This window comes from Ambystoma mexicanum, chromosome 1p (assembly GCF_040938575.1).
Source record: "Ambystoma mexicanum isolate Mex_15411 chromosome 1p, UKY_AmexF1_1, whole genome shotgun sequence".
NCBI classification, from domain to species: domain Eukaryota; kingdom Metazoa; phylum Chordata; class Amphibia; order Caudata; family Ambystomatidae; genus Ambystoma; species Ambystoma mexicanum.
In genome coordinates, this window is record NC_090921.1 from 840,079,084 (window position 1) to 840,105,709 (window position 26,626).

The window sequence follows — 26,626 nt, forward strand, 5'->3', positions numbered from 1 at the left end:
ACCGAAAATCTGCACGCAAGAGGCCTTTGGCTCCCGACGGAGAAATCCCTACATATCAACGTCCTGGAGCTCCGTGCAGTGTTTTGGGCCCTCCGGTCCTTCCTTCCGTCCCTCAAGGGCAAGGTGGTGAGGATCTTCACCGACAACACCACCACCATGTTTTACATCCGGAAACGGGGCGGAACCAGGTCCCCAGCACTGTCCAAGGAGGCGCAGGACCTGTGGCATTGGGCAGTCGCCCAAGGGATGTTTCTGGTGCCGTTTCATCTGGCAGGGATAAAAAACACCATCGCCGACTCACTCAGCAGGGAGCTGCGCTCGTGCCACGAGTGTGAACTACGGCAGGATCTAGTGGATCGCCTCTTCCGACGGTGGGGCACACCCCAGATCGACCTGTTCGCGACGGCGACGAACTCCAAGTGCCGGAGGTTCGCCAGCAGGTTTCCCCAGGCGAGGAGCATGGGCGATGCTTTCTCGTTCCCCTGGGAGGGCCTGTTCCTTTACGCGTTCCCTCCTTTGCCACTGCTAATCCGCCTCGTCAACCAGCTCAAGAGGTCACGGTGCAGGATGATCCTCGTCGCACCCACGTGGCCGAGGCAGATACGGTTCCCGGACCTTCTGGACTTGTCAGCGTCCCCGCCAATCAAGCTGCCGGTGGACGCGGATCTGCTCTCCAGGGAAGGAGGCGCCATCCTCCACCACGACCCGAAATCGCTGAACTTGCAGGCCTGGCTCCTGCAGCGCTAGAGTTTGGAGGATACGACATACCGGCCGACTGCAGAGAGGTTCTTGCTAAGGCCAGGGCGTCCTCGACTCTTAAATGCTACGGACACAAGTGGAAGAGGTTTTCTGTCTGGTGCCACGCACAGAAGATTAACCCTCTACGGATTACGGCTCCCCAGGTACTGCCGTAACTGCTGACGCTGGCCAAAGCTGGACTGGCACACGCGTCCATCAAGATTCATCTTGCTGCGATCTCCCGATACACCAGAACCACGGGCCGGTCGTCCCTGTGGTCTCATCGTCTGGTGAAAGAGTTCATGAAGGGACTGTTCAGATCGTTCCCGCCGGTGAAGGCGCCGGCCCCGGCGTGGGAGCTCAACGTGGTGCTGACCAAGCTCATGGGACCTCCGTTCGAGCCTCTGCACTCGGCCCCGTTGAAGTTTCTGTCGTGGAAAACAGCGTTTCTTGTGGCCATCACCTCCGCACGACGGGTGGGAGAGATCCAGGCCCTTTCCTGCAAGGCCCCGTACTTGACTTTTCACGACACGAGGGTAGTGCTCAGGACGCACCCCTCCTTCATGCCCAAGGTACCGTCGGACTTCCATCTCAACGAACCCTTGGTGTTGCCTGTGTTCTTCCCGTCGCCTTCGTCGCCGGCTGAGAGGACTTTGCACTCGCTGGATGTGGCTAGAGCGCTGAAGTTCTACGTGGACCGCACGAAGTGTTTTCGGAAGACGTCACAACTCTTTGTGAACTTTGGACCTGTCAATCAGGGGAAGGCTCTCTCGAAGGCTTCCATTTCCAGATGGCTCTCCGGCTGTATCATGTACTGTCATCGGTTGGCAAACCGACCGCTGCCTGGCCGTCCGAGAGCCCATTCCACCAGAGCGATCGCAGCTACCACGGCGTTCCTTTATGGTGTGCCCCTGCTGAACATATGCAGGGCTGCTACGTGGAGGTCGACACACACCTTCACGAAATTCTACTGCGTCAATCGGGATTCCAGGGAGGAGTCCAGGGACGGCCAAGCAGTGCTGCGCAACCTGTTCGCCTGAGGTGTGCCTGGTGAGGAGGTAAGATGCTTAATGTTGAGTTTGATGTAATGCTTAATGTTGAGCCTTTGCCACCTCCCGTGGTTGTGCATGTGTGTACTGCTATGTATTCTTTATTCATGAGCATGTGAATCCATGCCAGACCCCATGCTGGAGAAGGAACAAGTTACTTACCTGTAACTGTTGTTCTCCAGCATGGGTCTGGCATGGATTCACATGCGAACCCTCCCGCCTACCCCTCTGCGGCTCTTCACTTGGTCATACTGCCACTTCACGTGCTTCCAAATCTGAAGATGGCTGCCAGAGGCGGTGCTTAGGTAGAGGGCAGTCATTGGCTGTGGTCAGTATGACGCAGAGACCAGTGATTGGTTATTACTACGAAAGACAGATCAGAAACGAAACTGATACTGGTTTTTTCTTTACCGAGGATTCCCAGCCTGACGGGGAATATTCATGAGCATGTGAATCCATGCCAGACCCATGCTGGAGAACAACAGTTACAGGTAAGTAACTTGTTCCTAACCTGTTTCAAGGACCTCCTGAGAGGACAGTCTAAGGTCACCCCAGTGACCCCCCCTCCCCCAGCTGAGGCTGAGTGGGAGGATGAACCAAACTCAGAAGAGTCAGCTACTGGTGAAACACAGCTGGAGAACCAATCCCTATGTTGGAGATCTGAATCCTAAAGACCATCCTGAACTTCAATCTTTACTAGCAGAAAGTGGACCTTCCCAGATGGAATGGCATGAGCCAGGGAAGCCTAGGCTTTACTGGGAGGATGGCATCCTCTACAGCGAACCTACTGATTCTACCCCAGGAGACTACAGAAGACTTGTAGTTCCCCCAGGAGGTGACACCAGTTCCTGCAGTTAGCCCATGAGATTCTTCTGGCTGGTCACTTAAGTTTTAAGAAGACCAAAGAGGCTTTCTGTATTTCTACTGGCCCAAGATGGGGTCTGAAGTAGGCAAATTCTGTAAGAGCTGTCACACTTGTCAGACTTCTGGCAAAAGTGAAGCCAAGAACATGGCACCTTTAGTGCCCCTCCCAGTGGTGGGAGCTCCTTTTGAGAGGGTGGGGATTGAAATTGTTGGTCCCCTAGACCCTCCTAATTCTTCAGGTAACCGATTTATATTGTTTTCGGTAGACCATGCTACCAGGTATCCTGAAGCCATACCTATGAGGACCATTACTGCTCAGGCAGTGGCTAAGGTCCTCCTTGGTATCTTTACCGGGGTTGGTTTTCCTAAGGAGGTCATCTCAGAGGGGGGGGGGGTCAAATTGTATGTCCCACTACATGCCGACCATGTGGAAAAACTGTGGTGACCTACAGGTTCTCAACAGCCTACCATGCCCAAACCAATGGCTCGGTGGAGAGTTTTAATAGTACTTTGAAGAGCATGCTAGGTGCTTTAGAGGAACCCCTTAGAAGAAAGTGGGACCTTCTACTGCCATGCCGTCTCTTTGCTTATAGCGAAGTCCCTCAAGAAGGTGTTAGATCAGCTAAAAGGGGCTGAAACCATGGTTAGAGGCCCTTTGGCCCTAATCAAGGAAGGGTTGGAGAGTGCTCCTTCCCTCAAGCCAGTGAGAGTCACTGACTATGGGTTAGGTTTCCAGAGGAGAATGGCACTCGTGATGACAGAAGCTTCTGATAACTTGAAAGCAGTTCAGGCTCTGGTCAAACATTGGCTTGACCAGAAGGCCTACATGGTGGAGTTTACGCCAGGCAGAGGGCCTTGCAGGACAAATGGATTGGACCCTTCAAGGTTGTGGGCCAACTTGGAGAGGTCAATTATTTAGTGGAGTTGGGCAATCCCCAGGAGGCCCCTAGGGTTTATCACACTAACAGTCTGAAAGCATGTTTCCAGACAAGAACTAGGAGCTTTGCTTCTAGTCTCTGATGAGGAGGAGAGTGAACCTCTCCCTGATCTCCTCGGGGGACAACCTTCAGACGAGAGAATTGAAGGGGTAAAATTCTCTTCAGATCGGCCTCTGCAACAGGAGTGCAAAGCTCTGTTAAATCAGTTTACCTCCCTGTTTTCATTGACACCAGGTTTGATCCCTTGGGGCCAGCATGATTTTCGCACTGGTGAGTCTCCCTGTCAAAAGCAGGGGTTACAGGATGTCAAACCATGCAAGATCCCACAATAAAGCAAGAGGTCAAGAAGATGCTAGATTGGGCTAACGGAGTCCATGGGCTAGTCCAGTTGTAAGCAGGAACCAAGGAATTGAGATTCTGTGTGGGCTATAGCGCTCTAAATGCAGTCGCCACAACTGATGCCCATCCTTTCCCTGCACAGATGAGCTGGTGGACAAACTTGGTTCATCCAAGTTTCTCAGTACATTTGACCTGACCTCCGGCTTAATGGCAAATGGCTCTGACAGTCCATGCCAAGGAGAAAACTGCATTTTCTACCCCAGGAGGACCCTAGCAGCAAGGTTGTACCTTTTGGACTAAGAAATGCACCTGCTACATTCCAGAGGATGTTGATAAAGTTCTGATGGGATGGAGGACTTCTGCGTGGCATATTTGCATGACATTGCAGTGTTCAGTCCCACATGGGAAGGAACATCTTGACCTCCTTGGATATGTTTTGCAGGCCCATCTGACCATAAAGTCTAGTAAATGTTAAATTGGTCATAGCAAAGTGGTCTACCTTGGGCATGAGGTAGGGGGTGGTGAAATAAGTCCATTGCCTAATAAGGTACAAGCTGTTCAAGACTGGGCCACCATGGGAATATAGTTTCTCTTGATGTGATCTCCTCACCCAAATTCCTCAAGAAGGTGTGGTGGAATGAGGAGTGCACTAAGGCCTTTGAACGACTTAAGAAAGCCCTTTGTCAAGATTTAGTCTTGAGAGCTCCTGACTACAACCAACCCTTTATTGCACAGGCAGATGCTTCTAATACAGGGATAGGTGCAGCTCTGAGTCAGCCCGACAAGAGGAAGGGAACACCCCATCTGCTTCATCAGTAGGAAACTGAAGACCATGAGACAAGGTGGGAAACTATTTAATGCAAGTGTTTTGCCATTGTGTGGTCTCTGAAGAAGTTTAGACCTTACTTGCATGGATCTACTTTTGTAATTCAGACAGACCAGCAACCCTTGAAATGGTCAATACAGATAAAGGGGGAGAATCCTAAATTGTTAAGGTGGTCAAACCGCCTCCAAGAACACAGGTCGGGGTGTAATTGCCAAAATGCTGATGGTCTCACCAGGAAGTATGACCGACTGGATTAGGAGATTCATATAGGACTGTATTAAATACTCCTGTCCCTTACTCTAGGAGGGTGACGAGTGTTAAGGAGAATTCTAATTTCTGTGCTAATTCCCTTCTACTTTAGAGACCCCCAGCTTTTTAGCTGGACTGTAAAACTTTTAATTTTTATCCTGGAGTGGGCAAAACCTTTTTCTCTCTCTCATATTTCTAATCTGATTTGTACTGTTGCTTTTGGTTTTGGAGTCCGACAAACACCATAGGAATCACCATTTGTATTGTGACACACAGCACCTTCAGTGCAGTGTCAGAGAAGTCCTTTGGATTTCTCTTAAGGTTTAAATACCTTCTCTTGGGTAAACTACTGTTCCCAAGAGTAGTAAAGTGAAATTGTTTTTCCTATGCATGCCTCTGTAACCAGCAAGCCTCTTGTAACAGTGCCACAATGCCTCAGGGCTGTGGTGCGCTTTATAAATACTAATTAATAAATAAATGCATGTCCAGTACAGCCCATTTTATGCAGAAGTACTGGGGGCTTACTTAGTAGCCCCTTTTCCTACTTGTGTAAACATTTTTGTTACCCTCACTACTTTTAATGGCTGGTGGCAGTGGTTTAATTTTCCCACAATAGTGTGTTTTACCTCAGGTTGAATCCTCAGCTGCAGTATTGCATCCATGGGTGCTCCTTTTGTCAAAATGGCCTTAGTCGTCTTTTCACCATTTCTTGCTTGTGAGGTCTTTCTTGGGTTTTACTCTGTGCTCCAAACCTGGCATAACCCCTTAGTCTGTTTTGCCTTTGGCGGGCTTCACTGCTGAAGCCTGCCTCTGACTCCAGTGTGTCTGGCAGGGCTGGAAGCGGGGGAGGTGCCTGAAACTCCCTGTCCTTGGTCTCCCTAGTTACCTGAATGCACCCAAAGGTGATTGGCTGGGTGTACTTGGAGGACAGCCACCCTGCTGTGAGTGACAGCTATGCTGTGACTGAATGGAAGAAACCTGCATAAAGGGTGAGGTCTCTTACAGAAGGCAGAGTCGACCACTGGATGAAGAATCGGAGCAAAGAAACGAAGAGAAGCTTGCTGCACCCTCCTGCACCGTTGGTTTGCCCGGTGAAGCCCTGCTGCAGTGCTGAAGCTCAGAATTTCGGATCGACTAGAGAAGCCCGGAATGGATGACTTCTTCCCTTGGGTTGGTGGGACCACCTAACCCAGATACGAACGCCACTGGAACACCATCCCCGACTGGCTGTGCTTCTTCGTTGCTGTAAGAGCCCAATGCCAGGGGTCGAGTGTCAGTAGTCAATTGCAACGTCTGCCGTGAAACTAATCCAGCTAGAAGCTCCTGGAGACTCCTAAGGACCACCCCCAAGCCAGGACCTCAAGATCCAGGGTCCCCTCACCAGAGTGCAGGACAGAGTGAGGAAAGAGTCCAACCGGTATCCCAAGATCCGCAATAGAGCTGTTTGCTAAGCGCTGAAACCTCAAAGTGCTGCTGAACTGAAAAGAACCTGTAGCTGTCGATGACCTCCTCAGGAGCCCTCCAGGCGTCGTCCTTCTCGTCCCCATGACGGAGTCTCAGAAACATGAGTCTGCACCGCTGTAGCAAGACAGAATCCAGGTGGACTACTTGATTAAACCACAAGTACTGTTTAGGCTTGGGGGTACTTACCACATTGTCTTTTAGCAGTGCTCTTCTCAGTTGGGATTTGCATTGGCCCAAAAGTTGATTCCAACTCTTTTCACAGGCTTAACAGTTTGTGACCCTACAAGTGATTTTTCGAACAAACTTTGTGCAAGACTTGGACTGTGTCCCAATGGACTTTGGCTGTCCTGGCTCCCTGAAGGCTCTTCTAGTCCATTGACTTTGATACCGGTTGTCCCTCATAGGTGGTAGCTTGCTGTAGACTGTGTTAGGCAAAGTTTGAATGCAGTACCCTCTGGGAACACTACACGCAACTAGGACTACAGGGACAGGCATCCCAACCTTTGGTATAAGCTCAGTTTTGGTAGCATGTTGAGCAGCCAGGCTCATCTCAAGAGGGGAAATGTGACCATTAGTGGAGTTGCACAAAGATTCACAGTTACAGGTATTCAAATAATCTTACACTCAAGGTTTCTTGCATAAACAATTTATCAGTCGGTTATAAAGCCGCCTTCAGAAGGGAGCAATAGAATAGTAACACATATACTTCAATACTGTACACTCTGAGTTTCTGAATCAGACGAGACCCTTTTGGGATGGCCCACAGGTGACTTCAGTAACAAGGGTGCTGGGGACATTAATATCTTAATGTTGACATTCAGAATAATCTTAAAGTTGATAAAAGCCAAAGGTGGTTAGAACACAAGAAATTACAATTACTCATAAGCGGGGCAAATACTTTCAGATAGCACTTAGAAGAGTCATTCAATTCAAATAGCCTAAGCCAAAGTCAATGGGCAAAAGTCTTTGTATAGGATGCAGCACTTTAGGTAAGTAAATGGAAAGGTCTTTGCACAGGTTCTTATGAGTCTTTGCTAAAAACAAGAATCAAATGTAGGACCACACGCTGATTAGACTTGCGAGTTGTAGAAGTTACAAGCACTTCCACAGTAAGACGCAAGTTCTCTTAGACTTGTTTTACCGTACCTTGGTAAAGAAGAAAAGATGCAGCTGACTTTACTTCCTGTGCAGCTCTGCAGATCTCACCGTTCCTGGGCCTCAGTGGGGACAAGAGGGAGGACGTCTGGATACTCCTGCACTACACCAGTACTGGCAAAACTGGCAACCAGCAAACTTTACTTTCAGTGGCTGTTTAGCATTTCAGCTCCTTGCTGTACAGCAAATGGCAATAAACGCGGTTCCTAGCTGTCAAGGTGGACTTTCCTCACATCTGGGATCCCTCGCTCGACTGAGGGGGTGGGGGGGCTCAGGCTTGGTCAGTCCTGCTTCGTGGGAGTCCGAAGGATCTTCCAAAAGCTTTAGGCCAGCTTACAAGCAACGCACACAATCTGGTGTCCCTCTCGCTGGCTCTAAGGTTTCCTGCAGCAACTCTGAGGAAATTCAACCAGCTCCGAGATGGGTGTCCCAGGTGGCTTACTTGGGAGTTGACTGGTCCCACCAACTCAAAGGGAGAAGTCGTCCTTGCAGGGTTTCTGTCGATGCGAACTTGGCTAGTAGTCACTGCAGCAGGGCTTCACCGGGCAAATCAACGGTCCAAGAGTTGCAGCAGGCGTCCTCTACAAGCTCTTATTCTGTTCCTTTGTCCAGTGGTCGACTCTGCTTTCCAAGCCAAAAGACTTGCCTTTTATTCAGTTCTCTCCCATTAATTCCAGCCTAGCTGTCACTCACCAAGCAGGGTGGCTGTCCTTGCCAGTCAGTCAGCCAATCACCAGTGTGCATTTGGGTCTCCTAGGACCTCCCTCTGGCTCCAGAGGCGGGTTTCACTCCTGAAGCCCGCCAAAGGCGAATGAACAAAGAGACCAAACCTAGTTTGGTGCGCAGAGAAACTCTCCAGAAGGACCTTTCCACAAAGAACTGGCGAAAAAAGACCAGGCACCCTTTTAGCAAAGATGGCTGAACGCCATTGATATTATCACATGGATGGCTGAATGCCAAGAGATGGCTCCCGCGGTTTGTTACCGGGTCGGTGTACAGTCACGGTAAATGTAAACCTAGGTAGTTCAAAACGAAACCACTGCCACCAGCCAGTCAATTGAGTAAAGGGTAACAAACATTTTTACATGAGCATTTAGACACAAGGGATTCTAGGTAACCCTCCAGCACTCTATTGTAAGATAGGGTGTGATGGGTCTTGCAAGTACAATGCTAAGTAAACACAATTTCACTTTTCTGCCATGGGAAACAGTAGTTGGTCCCAGAGAAGGTATTTTAAATCTTGTGAAATCTGGAAGATTTACCTGTGTCACTGCACTGAAGGTGCTTTTTGACACAATTTGAAAAGATGCCTGTCGAGTTGGTTAGACTCCATAACCAAAAGAAACAAACACGCAAAAAAACGCATTGGATTGAAAAGTCCCAAGTTTAGCAAAAGAGTTGGAGGGTTCTAAGGTGAGAGGAATTTGCACACTTTTGAGAATTCTCCCTAACGGACTGTTACTGCTGTGAAAGGCTTCTCCAGCATGGGTTCTGGTATGGATTCACATGCTCATGAATATTCTCCGTCGTCAGGCTGGGAATCCTCGGTAAAGAAAAAGAAATCGGTTTGTTTTGTTTCTGAATTGTCTTTCTACTAGTAACCAATCGCTGGTCTCTGGGTCATACTGCTCCCAGCCAATGACTTCCCTCTACCGAAGCCCCTCCTCTGGCAGCCATCTTCAGATTTTTACTGCACGTTCAAGTGTTGGGAGTCCTCGTGCTATAGCTCTCGAGCTTTTACTGCGTTTCGCAATTTTTTTCAAAGTTTAATCTCATTTTTTCTGTCATAGCCTCAAGCTCCACCGTTTCTACTTCCGATCAACGGGGACCCGTTTTGGAATTTTCTACGCCCCTCAAGGGTGAAGTTTTTGTCGAGTTCCGAGGCCTACCCCTCGTGGACATGGCCCAGGACAAAGGGAGCATGACGCCCAGATCCAGACTGTTCAGGAGCTTCCGTGGATGCGGATTGCAGAATATCTTCGAGGACAAGCTTTCTAGATGCCTCTACTGCCTTCACGAAGAAAAAACGCATGTGGAGAAGGGCTGCGTTTTGCAAGAACATGTCGGAGCGGATCCGCCTCACCAACTGGCTGGGTTCCATGTGATAATATCGCTGCAAAAATATCGGCATACAAAAATTTTGCCATTTTTACGGCGATATTACCCCATGGAACCTGCAGGGGACACCCCCGCAAACCCTCATATATTTTGAAAGGGAGCAGGGGACACCCCCGACCCCCATCCATTTACCCCATAAATTATCCCCACCAAAAATATCGCCTATGGCCGTTCCCGACGACCATATGTACGGCAATATTTTTGGTGGCGATATTACCTGATACTACTGGCTGGAGGGTAAGAGTCCAGCAACAGGTCTAAGTCCTTTGAGGGCGCTCCGGCACCGGGAGCGCCGAACGGTCGGGCTCCTCTGCTGCCAGGCAGGGCGCAATTTACCGATGCCATCCACCACGAGCCAACTCTCTGGCTCGGGGAAGAGAAAATCGTAGAACCCGGGTAAGCTTTGGGAGAAGTCCCGGGCGATCCCGACGGAGACAGCCGAGGGGGAGCCAGGCGGCGACTCTTCTGTACACCACCCCCCCTCAAGGTGAAGGCCTCAAGCGCGTCCAAATGTGAAGGCCTTGATTCACCCGGCTAAGGCCTCTATCGAGGGAGTCTTGGCGGCCCTGGTGAAGCCTGTGGAGGCGACCTTGGGGCCCAGAGTTTCCCTGTCACCACAGAGGGAATCCTCCTTTTAAACCCATCGATAAGACCCCTGTGAGAACCCCGGTGGAAAAAGAAGGGGGGGGGGGCATCATGGACACGGATACAGCCTCTGAAGAGGAGCTGGCTGAGTCCTGAAGATCCTTGACAAGAGGTTCGCAGAGGTCCGGTCTCACGGGAGGGATCCCGACGCAGCATACGAAGAATGCAACAGTGGTGCCGACGAGGTTCCCGTGGAGGCGGACGATTCCAATCCCCAACAGTAGCGCCCGTCGCAGCCAGTACCTGGGCCACAGGACAATTCGGGAGCAATCTTGATGGCGATCCAGGCCTTGTGTACGGAGATGAGGACAAGGTTGTCCTTGCCCCCAACGGACGATCCAGTGGAGCTTGGACCATCGGGAAGCCCTCCAAGCAAGCGGAGGAGAATTCATCCCCCCCCTGCCCCTCACAGCCTTCATCTCCTTCCCCGGATCCGAGGGATGACACGGGAACAGACAGCCACGACGGGGACGGATGACTGTGGTGACGACGGGATGGGCCTTCCATCACCACCTCCTCATGCCTCCCCGCCCGACGAAATTGGCTCCAGAAGAAGGGTTTCCTCTATCAAAGGCGTGAGGCCAAGAGGAAGACTGTCCTCTCGGTCCCGTTACTTGGCGACATCTGGGACGAGGGGCTGGCGCTCCTGAAGAACCTGTCCACGACCCCTGCCAAGAGACCGGTACGAGAAGAAGTACCGGGTCCCGGATTCCGCCCCGATGTGCCTTAGGGCGCAACCGACCCCGGATTCGGTCGTCTCGGCGGTGGCCAAGAAGAAAGCGGCGGAGGCGGCAGCTTCAACTTCGACTTCCCCGTCGTACGGCGAAGGGAAGAAACTGGACGCCATGGGATGACGGGTCATCTCGTCGGCGGCGACTACAATTAAAGCTGCCAATGCCCTTGCGATTGTGGCCCGCTACGTTCGGGAGCTGTGGTTTAAGATCGCTTCCCTGTTGGACTTTCTCCTGGACGACAAGAGGGCTGAGGCCGTAGAGATCCTACAGGAGGGCGAAGTGGCGTCGGACCACGCCATCACGGTGGCCACGGACATCCCAGACACCGATTTTCGCCAGATGGGCAACAGCTTTTGCCTTCGTCGACGAGGCTGGCTCAAGGCAACCGATTTCCGCCAGGACGTCCAAACCAGGGTTCTGGACATGCCCTTCGACGGGAACAACCTGTTTGGCTAGATGGTGGACGAGTCGCTGCAAGCAATCAAGGCGGACACGGAGACGGGTGCGGGCCTTGGGTGTTCAACAGCGACGGCCGACCTGTCGAACGCCGGAGGCAAGCAAGGTGCTTCCAAAGGATTCGGCGGCGGCTCCTCGTCATACCACCAAGCGGCCCGTTCTTCGTCGCAGGAGGCCTATAGAGGACGTGGCAAGACGGGGACCCCGTCGCCGCCAAGGCAGCAGGGCCACGAGCAAGCAGGACTGAACTGGCCGTAGCATCTGGCCCCCACTGAAGCACCCCGGTGGGAGGCCGGCTGGCTAACTTCGTCAGCGTGTGGGAGTCCATCACCACCAACCGTTGGGTGCTGGATGCCCTGGCCCGTGGGCACACACTGGAATTTCTAAGCAAGTGTCCCCATATTCCACCTGTGGCCAGGAAGGAAAACCACACCCTGCAACTGGAGGTACGAGCCATGCTTAAAAAAAGGGAGCCATCAAACTCGTCCCAAAGAGGCTCCAGAGTATACTTGCGCTACGTCCTCGTAAGGAAAAAGACCTATCCTAAACCTTCGTCGTCTAGGTACATCAGGTCCCATAAATTCTGGATGGTCACCCTCCAACATGTGTTGGGACAGCTGGAAGAAGGCGATTTCCTTTTGTCGGACTTGGAGGATGCCTACTTTCACATCCCCATCCTGAAAGGACATTGAAAGTTCCTTCGATTCGTGGTCCAAAGGCGGCACTTTCAGTTCAAGGCCCTTCCCTTCGGACTGAAGTAGACGCCCAGGCTGTTTACCAAATGCCTAGCACCAGTGGCGGCGCGGATGCGCCTGCAGGGGATCCACGTCTACCCATACTTGGACGACTAGCTCATCCGGGAAGAGCCAAGAGAACTTGCCGTCGACCACACAGAGACCACCGTCCGGCTGCTCACGGAGCTCGGATTCTCAATCAACTTCGCAAAATCCCACCTGTCACCGTCGCAAGTCACCCTGTTCCTGGGAGCCAAGCTCGACACAGTGGCGTGATTGGCCTTGCCGTCGTAGGAAAGGACAAAGGCCATCCTGGGCAAGGTGCAGCGGCTGTCGGCCAAGGTGAGGTCAGTCAAGTCCCTGCTTGGCGTGATGTCCTCCTGCATCTACCTCGTGCACCTGTGCAGACTGCGGATGCGACCACTGCAGGAGTTCCTCGACGCCTGTTGGATGCAAGCGACTGGCAACTTCAAGGACAGGATCCCGCTCAACGAGACCTTCCGCCAAGCGATCCGGTGGTGGGGCACCCGCGCGCATCTCGCGCCGGGTATGGACTTCCAGACCCGGGCCTATTAGGAAATGGTGACGACAGACGCCTCCCTGGAGGGATGGGGGCTCACTCCAGAGATATCCACGCAAGAGGCCTTTGGCTCCCCGAGGAGAGGTTGCTACACATCAATGTCCTGGATCTCCGAGCCGTGTTCTGGGCCATCAGGTTGTTCCTTCCGTCCCTCCAGGGCAAGGTGGTGAGGATTTTCACCGACAACACCACCACGATGTTCTACATCCGGAAGCAGGGAGTCGCCAGATCCCCAGCCCTGTCCAAGGAAGCCCTGGATCTATAGAATTGGGCTTTCGCCCAAGGAATGTTCCTGGTACCCTTCCACCTGGCAGGAATAAAAAACACCATTGCCGATGCACTCAGCAGGGAGCTGCGCTCGTGTCACGAGTGGGAACTGCGGCAAGATCAAGTGGATCTCCTCTTCCGACGATGGGGCAATCCCCAGATAGACCTATTTGCGGCAAACACCAAGTGCCAGAGGTTCCTCAGCAGGTTTCCCCAGCCGGGGAGCATGGGCGATGCCTTCTCATTCCCCTGGGATGGACTCTTCCTGTATGCGTTCCCACCGCTGCCGTTGCTGCTGCCACTCAACCAACTCAAATGGTCCCGTTGCAGAATGATCCTCGTCGCACCGGCGTGGCCGAGGCAGATCTGGTTCCCGGACCTTCTGGACATGTCCGCGTCCCCCCCCCCCAGCCAAACGGCAGACAGATGCAGATTTCCTCGTCTGAGAAGGAGGCGCCATCCTCCACCACGATCCGGCGTCGCTGAACTTGCAGGCTTGGCTCCTGCAGCGCTAGAGTTTGGGGGGGGGGGGGTACGATATCCCGGCGGACTGCAAGGAGGTGCTTGCAAAGGCCAGGTCTTCCTCCACCCTCAAGTGCTATGGACTGAAATGGAAGAGGTTCTTTGTCTGGTGCCGTGCGCAGAAGATTAACCCTCTGCGGATTACGGCCCCTCAAGTGCTGCCGTACCTACTGTCGCTGGCTAAGGCAGGGCTGGCTCACGCCTACATCAAGATCCACCTGGTGGCGATCGTTCGCTACACCAGGACTCCGGGACGATCATTGCTGTGGTCCCATCGCCTGGTGAAGGAATTTATGAAGGGACTGTTCCGATCATTCCCGCCGGTGAAGGCTCCCGCCCCGGCGTGGGAGCTCAACGTGGTGCTGTCCAGGCTCATGGGGCTGCCATTCGAGCCTCTGCCTTCTATACCATTTGAAGTTCCTGTTGTGGAAGACAGCATTTCTTGTGGCCATCACCTCCGCACTACGAGTGGGAGAGATCCAGGCCCTCTCCTGTAAACCTCCAGACCTGACGTTCCACGAGACGAGGGTGGTGCTGAGGACGCACCCCTCCTTCATGCCCAAGGTGCCGTCAGACTTCACCTCAACGAGCCCTTGGTGTTGCCTGTTTTCTTCCCGTCACCTTTGTCGCCGGCTGAGAGGACTTTGCACTCGCTAGATGTGGCTAGAGCGTTAAAGTTCTACGTGGACCGCACGAAGAGTTTTTGCATGACATCACAGCTGTTTGTGAACTTTAAACCTGTGAACCAAGGGAAGGCCCTCTCGAAGGCTTCCATTTCCAGATGGCTCTCCGGCTGCATCATGCACTGTCACCGGTTGGCAAACGGACCGTTGCCCAGCTGTCCGAGAACCCATTCTACCAGAGCGATCGCTGCTACCACGGCGCTCCTGTCTGGTGTGCCCCTACTCGACATCTGCAGGGCTACTACGTGAAGGTCGACGCACACCTTCACGAAATGTTATTGCGTCAACAGGGATTCCAGAGAGGAGTCCAGAGTCGGCCAGGCAGTGCTGCGCAACCTGTTAGCTTAAAGGTGAGCCTAGTGAGGAGGTAAGAGATGCTTAATGTTGAGCCTTGCCACCTCCCGTGGTTGTGCATGTGTGTACTGCTATGTATTCTTATATTCATGAGCATGTGAATCCATGCCAGACCCCATGCTGGAGAAGGAACTAGTTACTCACCTGTAACTGTTGTTCTCCAGCATGGGTCTGGCATGGATTCACATGCGAACCCTCCCGCCTACCCCTCTGTGGCTCTTCTCTTGGTCCTACTGCCACTTTACCTGCTACCAAATCTGAAGATGGATGCCAGAGGAGGGGCTTAGGTAGAGGGCCGTCATTGGCTGGGGGCAGTATGACCCAAAGACCAGTGATTGGTTACTAGTAGCAAGACAGTTCAGAAACGAAACTGAAACATATTTTTTTTCTTTACTGAGGATTGATTCCCAGCCTGACGGGGAATATTCGTGAGCATCAGATCCATGCTGGAGAACAACAGTTACAGGTAAGTAACTTGTTCCTTATCTACATTTCATTGAAGGATTTAGTTGGCCTTGCCATACTGAGAAATGGTCTAACCTTTTTCCTTCCCTAACCTTTCCTTTCTGCAACCTCAGTCTGCAAAGTATAACTGGTGTGATATATAAATGTGATTACTGTCCTTTTGATTGAAGTCACCTCAGGGTGTAAGTATTGTGTATGAAGCATATCCAAAGATTATCCACTATCTTGTCTTGATTCTGAAAAGTATTTTAAAGTAGGTTTACATTGCTACACAAATTGACTTTTTAAAGAATGCTTATTTAAAAATTGATGTTAAATAATTATTTATAACTGGAACCTTGAGTGTAAGTGTTACTTGGATGGTTGTATTTATGGATTTCATTTGTACAGCTCTACAGCTCACATGTACCCACCCCTCTTGAGATAGGCCTGGCTGCTCAGTCACATTACCAGCTTGTGTAGTACTGACATATACCAAAAGGTAGGTTACCTATTACTAAGCAGATAAGTGTTGTGTAGTCTCACACAGTGTGACTGCATCAATTTTTAGCTAACATATGCCTCAATAAATACTGACCATGCTTCTAGCGCACACAACTACCATTAAGTAAAACGCATCGCCGTTCTGGAGGGCCAACAAGTTTTAGGTTCAAAGATGTTTAGAACTATGTAAATCTACATTTTCTAAATGGATTTACTGCCGGTGTAGGTTTTATATTAATTACAATTATTGATATTAAATACTAATGTGGTGGTTTGTGTATGCTTTTTTGCTTGTAGTGAGCTTGTTTTCTTAAGACTACTTTTATGTACATAGGCAAAGCACACCCAAGAGGGCAGTCAGTCGTGGGGTGTCAACGGTGAAACTGGAACCCTGACGGACATGAAAGAATTGGGAATTTGGGAGCCACTAGCTGTGAAATTACAGATCTACAAAACTGCAGTGGAGGTAACTGTAGAATTAGTATCCTCTTGTTATGTAGTTGTAATGCTGGTCACTAAATGTCCTAATTACAAATGTGACATTCTGAAATGATTGTAATGCAGACCTTAAGAAGAAAAATCACTTAAGTAGAGACACAATATGGGGGATGTTAGGAAAGATTTCTATTTTGGCGACTTTCCCTCCATAGTTTCTATGCAATCCCCAGTTTTTTAAACAATTGTTTTTAATCTGTTATGACTTTTTGAAGGGAAGTACATGTTGCTCATTTGAAGTACATTTTGCTCATTTGTTATGGTTAAACTGATCAGTCCTTCATCAGTCCCATAAGCAATGGGAAATTGTTTCCCTTTTTTTTGTGGACATTTTTGTTACTTTTAACCTTGCATACAGCATCTTGCAATGCAGTGGAATGGGGATACCTTTGTATTGCCCTAGCATTTTACACTTGGGATTTTTGGATATTTTTGTATGTTCCTAAAGATAAGCTGGTGACAGATACATTTTTACAGTTCATGGGTTTTTTCTCGTGTGCACATTTGCGTTTTTCGTGTGGCTACTAAGTGCGGCCAGTGCTCCAAAATGGTGGTGCCACACGATTTGTCGCTTGGTCTTTGGCCATATTGTAGTTTTGGCCTTCTTTCCGCCTTGCCTGGTCAGGAAATCCCATATAAGGTCATTCACTTGCCGGGAAAGCTGCTGCTTCTGCGGGCTAGTGCTCCCTTTTTCGTGTGTGGCCCAGGAAGATGTGTGGGACTGTCTAGTACCATGAAACATCTGTGGTGCCAGAAAATCTAGTTGTGGGGCATAAGTGAAACCAGTATTTGTTCCTGATTGGACAACTACTGGCTGTTTGAATGGTGCAGATCATTGCCATTAGTGGGCTTGGACTTGTTTCCAGGCTGGATTTAAGATACAAAGAGGACTCTTGCATCCCTTTCTTCAGTTCAGTGTTTGAGCCAAGAATCCCTTGTAGACTAACAACCTACTGAAGATTCCTCCTGAAGAGGCCTGTCATCCCTTCCTGAGTCAGTTCTGATGAAGCCCTTTTGGACTCCCTGATCTCCAAAGACCCAGAGCAGTGCTTTAGCCCTTGTACTAGTGGGGATCAACTAGCCTCAGCGCCTTCTCGAGGATGCAGCTGTCCTGCATGCAAGCATTTGAACCCCCCCTCCTCCCAACTCAAACCTCCATAGGTTAGCATTGGGAACCAGTCCCTTTGTATCCCAATCTTCCCTTCCACTGCCTTTTGGTCATCGAACCTAGGTTTCTGAAAGATAAGAACACAATTACATACCTTAGTAACTTTGTTGAATATCTCCTTTAACCTGTCCCTGTATTGTGGCTCCTGTGCATTTTGTGCTCAATGCCCCATTCTTAGCGATGGGACTGCTGAAGTTCAGGAAAATCACTTGTGACTTGGCTCCATCCTTACTGCATTATTTTACTTACCTCTTGGGTTGATTGTCATTTGAATCCATTTCATGAGCATATGTGTATTTTGAGTATTGTGCTATAATGGCACCAGCTAGTTTCACTTTTAATGTGTGTAGAAGTCCTTCAATAAATACTTTCAATAGATTCTTTCCTCACACGGATTGCTCAGCTGAACTCCCTATCCCAGTGCAGCTGTTCCCCCAGAAACGTTTACACTGCCAGAAGAAGGCCTAGAATAAATCTTGTATTTTGTATACATACCTGTGTAAATTGAATTATTGTGTATTCTCATGCATGGGGTCTGGCATGGATTCACATGCTCATGAATATTCCCTTTAGTTAGGCTGGGAATCCTCGGTAAAAGAAAAATCGGTTTCCTTTCTGAACGGTCTTTCTCCTAACAACCAATCACTGAGCTCTGGGTCATACTGCCCCCAGCCAATGACTGCCCTCTACCTAAGCCCCTCCTGTGGCAGCCATCTTCAGATTTTTAACGCATCTTCTAGTGTTGGGAGTCCTCATGCTTAGCTCTCAAGCTTTTAATGCGATTTTTGCTTTTTGGAAGAGTTTGGTCTGTTTTTCAGTCAATCGAGCCAGTGTGCTCCATTGATCATCCTTCTGATTAACGGGTATCCGTTTTTCGGATTTTTCAGCGCCCCTCAAGTACGGATTTCGTTGAGTTTCTTAGTGGAGGCTTCCAGAAGATTCTTTAGGCCTACACCGTGTGGATCATGTCAGACGAGAAGGATTACCCTTCTCTTCAAGCTTTGCTCCGTGTATATGGGTTTAACATTCCCAGTGCCTGTAACCAATGCATAAGGAGGAGGATTGTGCGTTTTGCTGTGATCTCTCGAAACGCACGTTGAAGGATCGATGTAAACGGCTGGGCGAGTGGCTGCAGGTCAGGGCCTCTGCACCAGGTGTTTCCCAGGGGCATGCCTCTCCCGGATCCGTTACAGCTGAGCAGGCTTCTAGGTCTTTTGAGGGTGCCCCTCGTGTGGGGGTCCAACAAAAGGCCAAGCACTGCAAGTCCGCTACTGTCGGGAGGACCACCACCACTGCGGCGGGCTCTGCAACGGACAGGGCACGGTCGACATCCCCAGCTGCATCGGTGTCCCGTGAATGCTCTGGATCATCAAAGAGGAAGTCAGATCACCCGAGTAAGGTAAAGGTGGCCCAAGGAGAAGGCCAAACAGGGTATGGCGTACAGCCTTCCCTCGGCAGAGAAGGCCAAAGGGGATTGAGTCTGTTATGACTCCCAAGGAGAAACCCAAGCAAGACAAGGTGTCCGAGGCGACCATGAAGGCCAAGCAGGACAAGGGGCCCAGTCTGCCCTTGAAGGCCTAGGTGCACCAGACTAAGTCGGCGCCTTCCATCGAGGGGGTGGTAGCGTCCCTTTCGAAGGCCGCAGGGTGCCCCGCAGATGGGAGGCTTCGTTCAAGCCTGTTGAGAAGACCCCGGAGAAGAGGTTGCTGATAATCTCCCCAAGACATCCCCTCTGGACACGAAGAAAGGGGGGGGAGGCCTCCAGGGCCCCCAGTACACGGATATTTCCACTGCTAAAGATGAACTAGTTTACCTCCAGACCATCCAGGTGGGTGATGTCGAGTTGCGCCCTACAGCGAGGGTGACGACGCAGTCGAGGAAGGCGACGGAGGCCCTCAGGATGTTGAGGACCCTGGCCCTGCCCCTACGCCCCAGCTGCCTACTTGTAAGCCTCAGCTGCCGCCTAGAGACCTTTCAATCAACATTCTTTCGACCCTTCATATTCTGGTATCTGAGATAGAGGAGGGTGCTGGCGACCCCGCAGCCCGCTCCTCCTCCTGCTGCGCCTGAGCCGGCCGCCCCACGGACAGCAGAGGAACCGCCTGCCAAGAGAAAGAGGCACCCAATGTCTCCTTGCCACCCTTCACCTCTGTCTCCTCCACCCCGCTCAGGGGAGACAGTCGGACACGGCGACGACGGGTAAGGATGACTACACTGGGGTGGGGGACCTTGAGTCGCCTTCGCCCATAGCCTCTGCTCTAGACGAGGATAGGATTGTTCCACACAATATTCTCCAGGGTTTCAGAGCTTTTCCAGCTCACACAGGAGGGCCTCTTATACCAGCGACGCAAGGCAAAAAGAAGACAATCCTTTCATTCCCGCTCCTGGAAGACATTTGGGATAAAGGACTGACTCTCATTAAGAACCCTTTTACAACCCCAGCAACGAGCCCGGCTCGAGAAGTGCTTGTGTGCCCAACCGTCTCCGGACTACGTGGTCTCCGCAGCGGCCAAAAAGAAATTGTCGGGCTCGACGTCTTCTGCAGCGTCCACCCCTCCTGACAATGAGGGGAAGAAGTTGGATGCCATGGAGTGGAAGGTTAACTACTCTGCAGCGACTACTGTCGAGGCCGCCAAACGCCCTCGCTATCGTGGCAAGATATGATCGGAAGCTGTTGTTTAAGCTCCCCCCTCTACTAGACTTCCTCCCCGACAATAAGAGGGTAGAGAGTTTGGAGATTCTATAGGAGGGCGAAGTGGCGTTGGACTACGCCATCACAGTGGCCATGGACATCGCAGATGCAGGTTTCTGCCAGATGGGCAATAGCATTTGCTTTCGCCTTCGTGGCTGGCTCAAGGCCACCAACTTTCGACAGGAGGTCCAGACAAGGGTTTTGGACATGCCCTTTGATGGGGGACAATCATATCGGGGAAAGCTGTGGATGAGTGCCTACAGTCCATCAGCCGGACACAGGCAGCATGTGCCCTGGGCACGCTATGACGGCCATCCTTTCAGCCCTCGGGAGGTAAGTCTAGCCGATCTTTGAGGGGTTTCAGCAGGGGCTCCTCCTCTTACCGCCAACCCTCTCTCTCCTCGGCCCAACAAACGGGGGCTGCTCCAAGGCCTTCGGAGGAGGACGTCATCGGGCTCCGTAAGGCAGCCCGTCTACTTCCAAGCAGGAATGAACCGGCCAGGACGTCTGGCCCCCACCTGTGCACCCCGGTGGGAGGCCTGTTGGCAAACTTAATCAGCGTGTGGCAGACCATCTCCACCGACCGTTGGGTCCTGGATGCTCTCGCCCAGGGACACGCTAGAGTTCCAACAAGTGTTCCCAAAGGCCACCAGTGGCCCGGCAGGAAACCCACATCCCTCAGCTGCTGCTGGAGGTTCGGGCCATGTTGAAGAAAGGGGCGATTGAGATAGTTCCAAAGCGGCTCCGGAGTGTACTCGAGGTACTTCCTCGTATGAAAGACCAGGGTCTGGAGGCCCATTCTCGACCTGTGGCGACTGAACAAATACATAGTTCCAGAAGTTCTGCATGGTCACTCAAACACGTGCTCGGACAGACTTTCTGTAGTAGTTTGGACCTGGAGGATGCATACTGTCACATCCCCATTCACAAAGGCCACCACAAGTTTCTGCACTTGATCGTTCAGGGGAGGCATTACCAATTCAAAGCCCTCCCATTCGGACTGAAGTCGGCGCCCAGAGTCTTCACCAAGTGCCTGGTGCCGGCTCATCTACGACTGGCTTATCTGGGCCAGATCAAGAGAGGTCGCTGTTGACAACATGGCGAAGACCGTCCGCCTACTGATGGGATCCCGGCTCAACACTGTCCTGCCTGGCGTCCCCTTCGGAAGAGAGGATAGCGGCCATCCTGGGCACTGTGCAGCGGCTGTTGGCACTGAAGATCGCCGCGGTGAGGGCCTAAAGTCGCTGCTTGCATGCTGTCATACATTTACCTCCTCCGGCTCTGTAGGTTACGGATGTGCCCGCTGCAGGAATTCCTCAATGCCCGTTGGATCCAGCTATCGGGGAGTTTCCAAGACAGGATCGCGCTCAACAAGGGTTTCCGTCGAGCTGTAAGGTGGTGGAGCGTGCGCTCTCATCTGCCCGGAGGCGCAGATTTTCAGACCCCACTGCACTAGGAGACGGTCATGACAGACGCTTGCCTGGAAGGAAGGGGATCACACACTGGAGGTCTTCACGCCAGATGCTTGTGGCTTGTGGTGGAGACATTGCACATCAATGTTTTGGAGCTGCGGCCAGTGTTTTGGGCCCTCAAGTCGTTCCTGCCATCTCTCAAGGGCAATGGGGTGCGGGTGTTCAGACAACACCACCACAATGTTTTACATTCAGAAACAGGGGGGCACCAGATCCCCAGCGCTCTCCAAAGAGGCGCAGGATTTATGGCACTGGCTGTTGCCCAGGGAAAGTTCCTCTTACCGTTTCACCTGGCAGGAGTAAAGAACACTGTCTCCGACTCTCAGCAGGGAGCTGCGTTCTTGCCACCAGTGGGAGCTTCGGCAGTACCAGGTGCACATCTTTTTCCTCAAATGAGGCATTCCTGAGATCGATCTGTTTGCAGTGAAAGCAAACCCTAATTTAGCGGGGCACCCTTAAATACAGGGACCCATAATCACTATAAACCAGAGTAAATGCACCCCTCTAGGGAATTAAAAGCCATGAGTCTATCTTGTAAGCGATAGCAAAACTTTAATCTTTACAGATCATGTGGATTGGGGGAAATGGCAGAGGACTCTGCCATGTCCAACCAGCATTCTGTCGTCTGTGGCTGGTTCCCAGGTCCTGAAGACTGGTGCTGTGCCTGGGACTTAAATACTCTTGACTTGGTCACTGGATAACAGCAGAGCTCCTTCAAACTTGTCGTCCTTGCCATACAAGGGAGTCGCCAATGTTGCATGGCCAGGTTCCGTTTGGGACAAGCTACATAACATAATGCAGCATATGCAGGAATACTTTGTCGCTTTTGTTTAACACAATTTACTATGTTATAAGCATTCATACATAAACACATCTTCCCGCCATTACCTCAACACTTACTCAATAACATTATTTCTGATGTTTTGTTAATCTGCTTAGAATCGCATGCTGAGCATATGGTCCAACATCCAGTGGTAACTGCAGAGTATTGCATCTTGTCGTTCGTGAATCAAAAGGGGGCGTCGACATGGGCATGCCTGTAACACTATCCCTACGTGACGTGTAGTGTACCTAAAATCCTGCACGTGTTGAGGTCCCTCATTGTTTTTTTCCACCCAGCATACTGGTCTCCTTGATGTGGAGCTCGGCAAAGACTTTGCTTATTGTCCAATCGAACTTTGGTCGAATAATTTTATAAGATAATCAAATCACCGTATCCAACCCTTATTTCGGCAGCTGTTACAGACTTCCGCCGAAGACCTTCAGAACTCGACGGACGGTGATCTAATCAGCGCTTCCGACCACGTGGCCGGGCCTTCCGCCGGCCGATACATTAGGGAGAGTTGGGTCGGGGTGGACCTTTCTATACAAACTGAGAATGCCTTTCCTTCCGCTTTCCCTTTTGGTTTTAAACACTACCCATCCTCAGTTATGGAGAGGACACCATTTAGGTTTTGCCCTCTGTGTAAGAGCATATTCCCTTGGAAAGATGAGCAAAGACGGTGTAACCAGTGCTTGCCCCTCAATCAAAAGGAAGGGTGCACGGCTTGTAAGATCCTCCGTCCTAAGACATTAAAGAAGCGTAAAGTCAAGCGGTGGGCGGCCTACGGTATGTCAAAGACCGAATGTTCTCCTGCTGCCGCAGCCACCAGATAGAACGACGGTGAGAGTGACGATCACACCTCCGAACCGGAGGTTGACCTTTCGACGGAACGCTCGCGTTCCACATAGTTGGTCCCCGGCCCCGCTAGGCATGGCTTACGCACTGTTATGGGGAAGTCGCACCCCGGCGACAAAGATGAACATGTACACAGCACAAAGCACAAAACCCCAAGTCAATCTTTGGCCATGTTGAAGACTTCAGCGCCAACGGGTACACCAGAAGCTCCGGCGGCACCCGCCGACCCTCCGGATCGGCAGCCCTCCCCGCAGCCGCATATGCGCCTAGCGACCGTGCCATCGAAAACAAAGGGTGCTACCCCTAATATACCAGTTTCTGTCGAGACTCGCCGCAAGAAGGTGTCCGGCGACAATAGGGTTCCGGTTCCACCGAAGATGGCCGGCCGCTGAAGACCAGGCCCTGGCACCACCGAAGAATGCCGTCGCTGAGGACAAAACCCCAGCACCGCCGAAGAGGACCCCCTCGCAATCACAGGCTGAAGCTACGCGCCTCCTGACCGCGGAGGACGTCACTAACAGCTTAGCTAGGATTGTTGCTGCTGATTCTCAGAAGCAGCAGCCCAGGGATGCTCCAAGGCCTATGGAAAAGGCCAAGGATCCGCTGAGGTCCAAGGATGGCCTAAGGGGGGGGGTACCGGAACCCACCCATAAGTCGACAGAGAATCAGAGACATCTCACCTCTGTCGGTAACTCAAGAGGAGTTCCCTGAGGGCGGTGAAGGGCTGTTCTCGACGATGAGACAAAAATCAACTTTTCGGCAGATGAACGCGTTAAAGACCCTTTTCCACCTCTAGACCATTCTAGGTCTTCGGTTTGGACTAGAGAAAAGTTTGAGAACTGCATGGAAAGGCTGGACAGGTTTGTTTCCTGTTCATAACAACCCACACCAAGGAGGCCAAGGGATGAGAGCCCTGTGGACCCCAAGGCTAAATTTCCAAGGATTTTAGACCCCTCTTTAGAAGAGGCTATACACAACAACGACCTAACTGAGGATGACATTCCTGTTAACACTTCGGATGAGGAATTCATCAACCCTGAGGACATGCAGGATCCCATAGAGAGCTGGGAGGAGAAACCAGATGTGGGTGACCCTCAACCATGGCAGTCCCCGGATCCTCAAGATCCTGATGACTTGTCTCTGGATTCTCCCCAGTCCACCCCCACTAGGCAACAACTTTCACCAGTGGATGATCAATTGACTTTTAACATAGTGTTGCGTAAAGCAGCTGATCACTTCAAGTTTGTTACAGATGAAGCCGTCCCCAAAGCAGACTTCGTGGAGGACATCTTCAAGAAGAAACCGCCGGCCAGCCAGGCTAATAATCTCCTCAATTCAATTAAACAGCTGGCACCCTCCTTATCAACACCTGCTCTCACAAGAGGTGTCAACCCACGAATAGGAAAACTTTCATCCTTCATCAGACCCTCTGTGTATCGGGTCATTCCACCCCAGACTCCCTGGTGGTGACTACTACACGAAAGAGGGCTGGGGTTCCTTTGTCAACCGGCGAAGCACCCCCTAATAAGGAAGGTAAACCGCTCTACGGCCTTGGGGGGGGGAAAAGGATCCCAGTCGCAGCAGCGTTCTCAACGCTCATGTCCAACACAACCTTGTTGGCCAGCTACTCCGAAGCCCAGTTGGCCTTACTACAGGAAGGCATACAGGTGGTTCACGAACCCCCTACTTACTCGTCTCCTCACCACTGTCACTGAGGGCAGACAGGTGAACCAAAGCATTCTTGAGAATACTTTGGATTCTGCAGAAACGGTTGGTCGATCCCTGGCTCAGGGCACACTCCTGAAGAGACATGCATGGCTACGGAACTCTGGATTCAAGCCAGAGACGCAAGCGTCACTTATAAACAGGTGGAAGAATCCAACCTGGTTAGGAAGGCAGTCGATGAGGCCCTTGAGACTGCAAAAAAGGATCATGACACCCTAAAAACACATGACCAAATTACACAAAGACCCTCTGCAAGACGAGGATCTGGGTCCAAACAGTTTATTCATGGCCAACGCTTCCCTCAACAATATTCCTCTGGAAACAATTGGAATTCTACACAGGTAAGTAGTGGATACACCACCCCGTATCCCCTAAAGGGTCAGCGTCGTGGCAAAGGAAGAGGCTGGTACTCTACCCCAAGAGGCTCCCCGGCCTCAGGTTCGAAATGACCCGAAGATTTCGGTCACCTCCCATGCCTCCCCAGTCGGGGGCCGTCCAACATAGTTTCTTCAGGCATGGGAGGGAATAACTACAGACCACTGGGTGCTAAAGACCGTGGCCCACGGGTACTGTATAGAGGTCAACTGGTCCCCAACATTCAGACCCATGAGCAAGATTACTGACACCAGGAATTCGAGGCACTACAGGAGAAAGGAGCCATAGAAATCATACCTCTGTCACAGGTAAAAGAAGGTATTTATTCAGTGTACTTCCTTGTACCCAAAAAGGATCACCATGCTCCCTGTTTTAGATCTGCGCCCAGCGAACACATTTGTAAACCCACAAGTTCTGCATGGTTGCTCTGCAGGAAGTAATTCCACTGCCATCACAGGGAGATAACATGGCAACACTGGACATGAAAGATGCATACTTTCATATTTTAATGTTGCCAGCGCACAGAAAATACCTCAGATTTATGATGCAAGACTAGCATTATCAGTTCAAAGTACTACCCGTCGGCATAGCATCTGCACCAAGGGTATTTACAAAAGTACTAGCGGTGGCAGCAGCACATCTGCGCAGGCAATCCATCCCGGTCTATCCTAACCTCAACGACCTGGCTCATAACAAGGAACTCTTACGAAACATGTCTGTCAAATACCCAAAAAACAATGGGTCTTTTATTCAGTCTGGGATTCTCTTATCAATGAGAAAAAAACAGCCTAGACCCCAGTCAGGTCAAACAGTTCCTAGGGTCTCTAATTCGAACAAAGAACGGCCTCGTCTTCCTCTCCAATGAGGGTCCAAAACATGTTTCAGACCTTCAGTATGTAGCCATTCGAGAGGTGACTACGCAAGGCTATGCGATTGCTACGAATGATGGTGTCCTGTATCTACTTGGTTCCTCACGCACGTCTGCGCCCAATGCAAGAGTGGCTCAACAGCCAGTGGTGTCAGGCCAGCGGACAGTGGGATGATCTAGTGGTCGTCTCGCTGGTCCTCGTTCTTTTGGGGGAAATCCTCCACCACCCCCGCAGTGGAAGCCACTCTAATCTCACAGGGTGGGGAGCTCACCTGCTTCAACAAACAGCGCACAGCGTTTGGTCGTCAAAGGTAGCATCCAATCACATTAACCTGTTGAAACTGTTGGCAGTGTTCAAAGCACTGAAAGCTTTCCAGACACAACTGCAGGGGTTGACGATCCTGATCTTCAGACGGGCCCATGGCCATGTACTATCTGAACAAACAAGGGGGCACTCATTCTCCAGGGCTGTCCTAACTGTCCCTGAACA

At 51.2% G+C, this 26,626-nt stretch overlaps 1 protein-coding gene across 1 annotated transcript in view; it reads left to right on the forward strand.

Annotated features, from left to right (window-relative positions):
- The window catches only part of CCT3 (chaperonin containing TCP1 subunit 3), a 538,625-nt gene that overhangs the window by 423,426 nt on the left and 88,573 nt on the right, over positions 1 to 26,626 (forward strand). Inside the window, exon 13 of the mRNA XM_069652818.1 lies at positions 15,998 to 16,129. Coding sequence (XP_069508919.1) covers positions 15,998 to 16,129 — 132 coding nt within the window. The remainder of the gene's footprint in view (positions 1 to 15,997; positions 16,130 to 26,626) is intronic.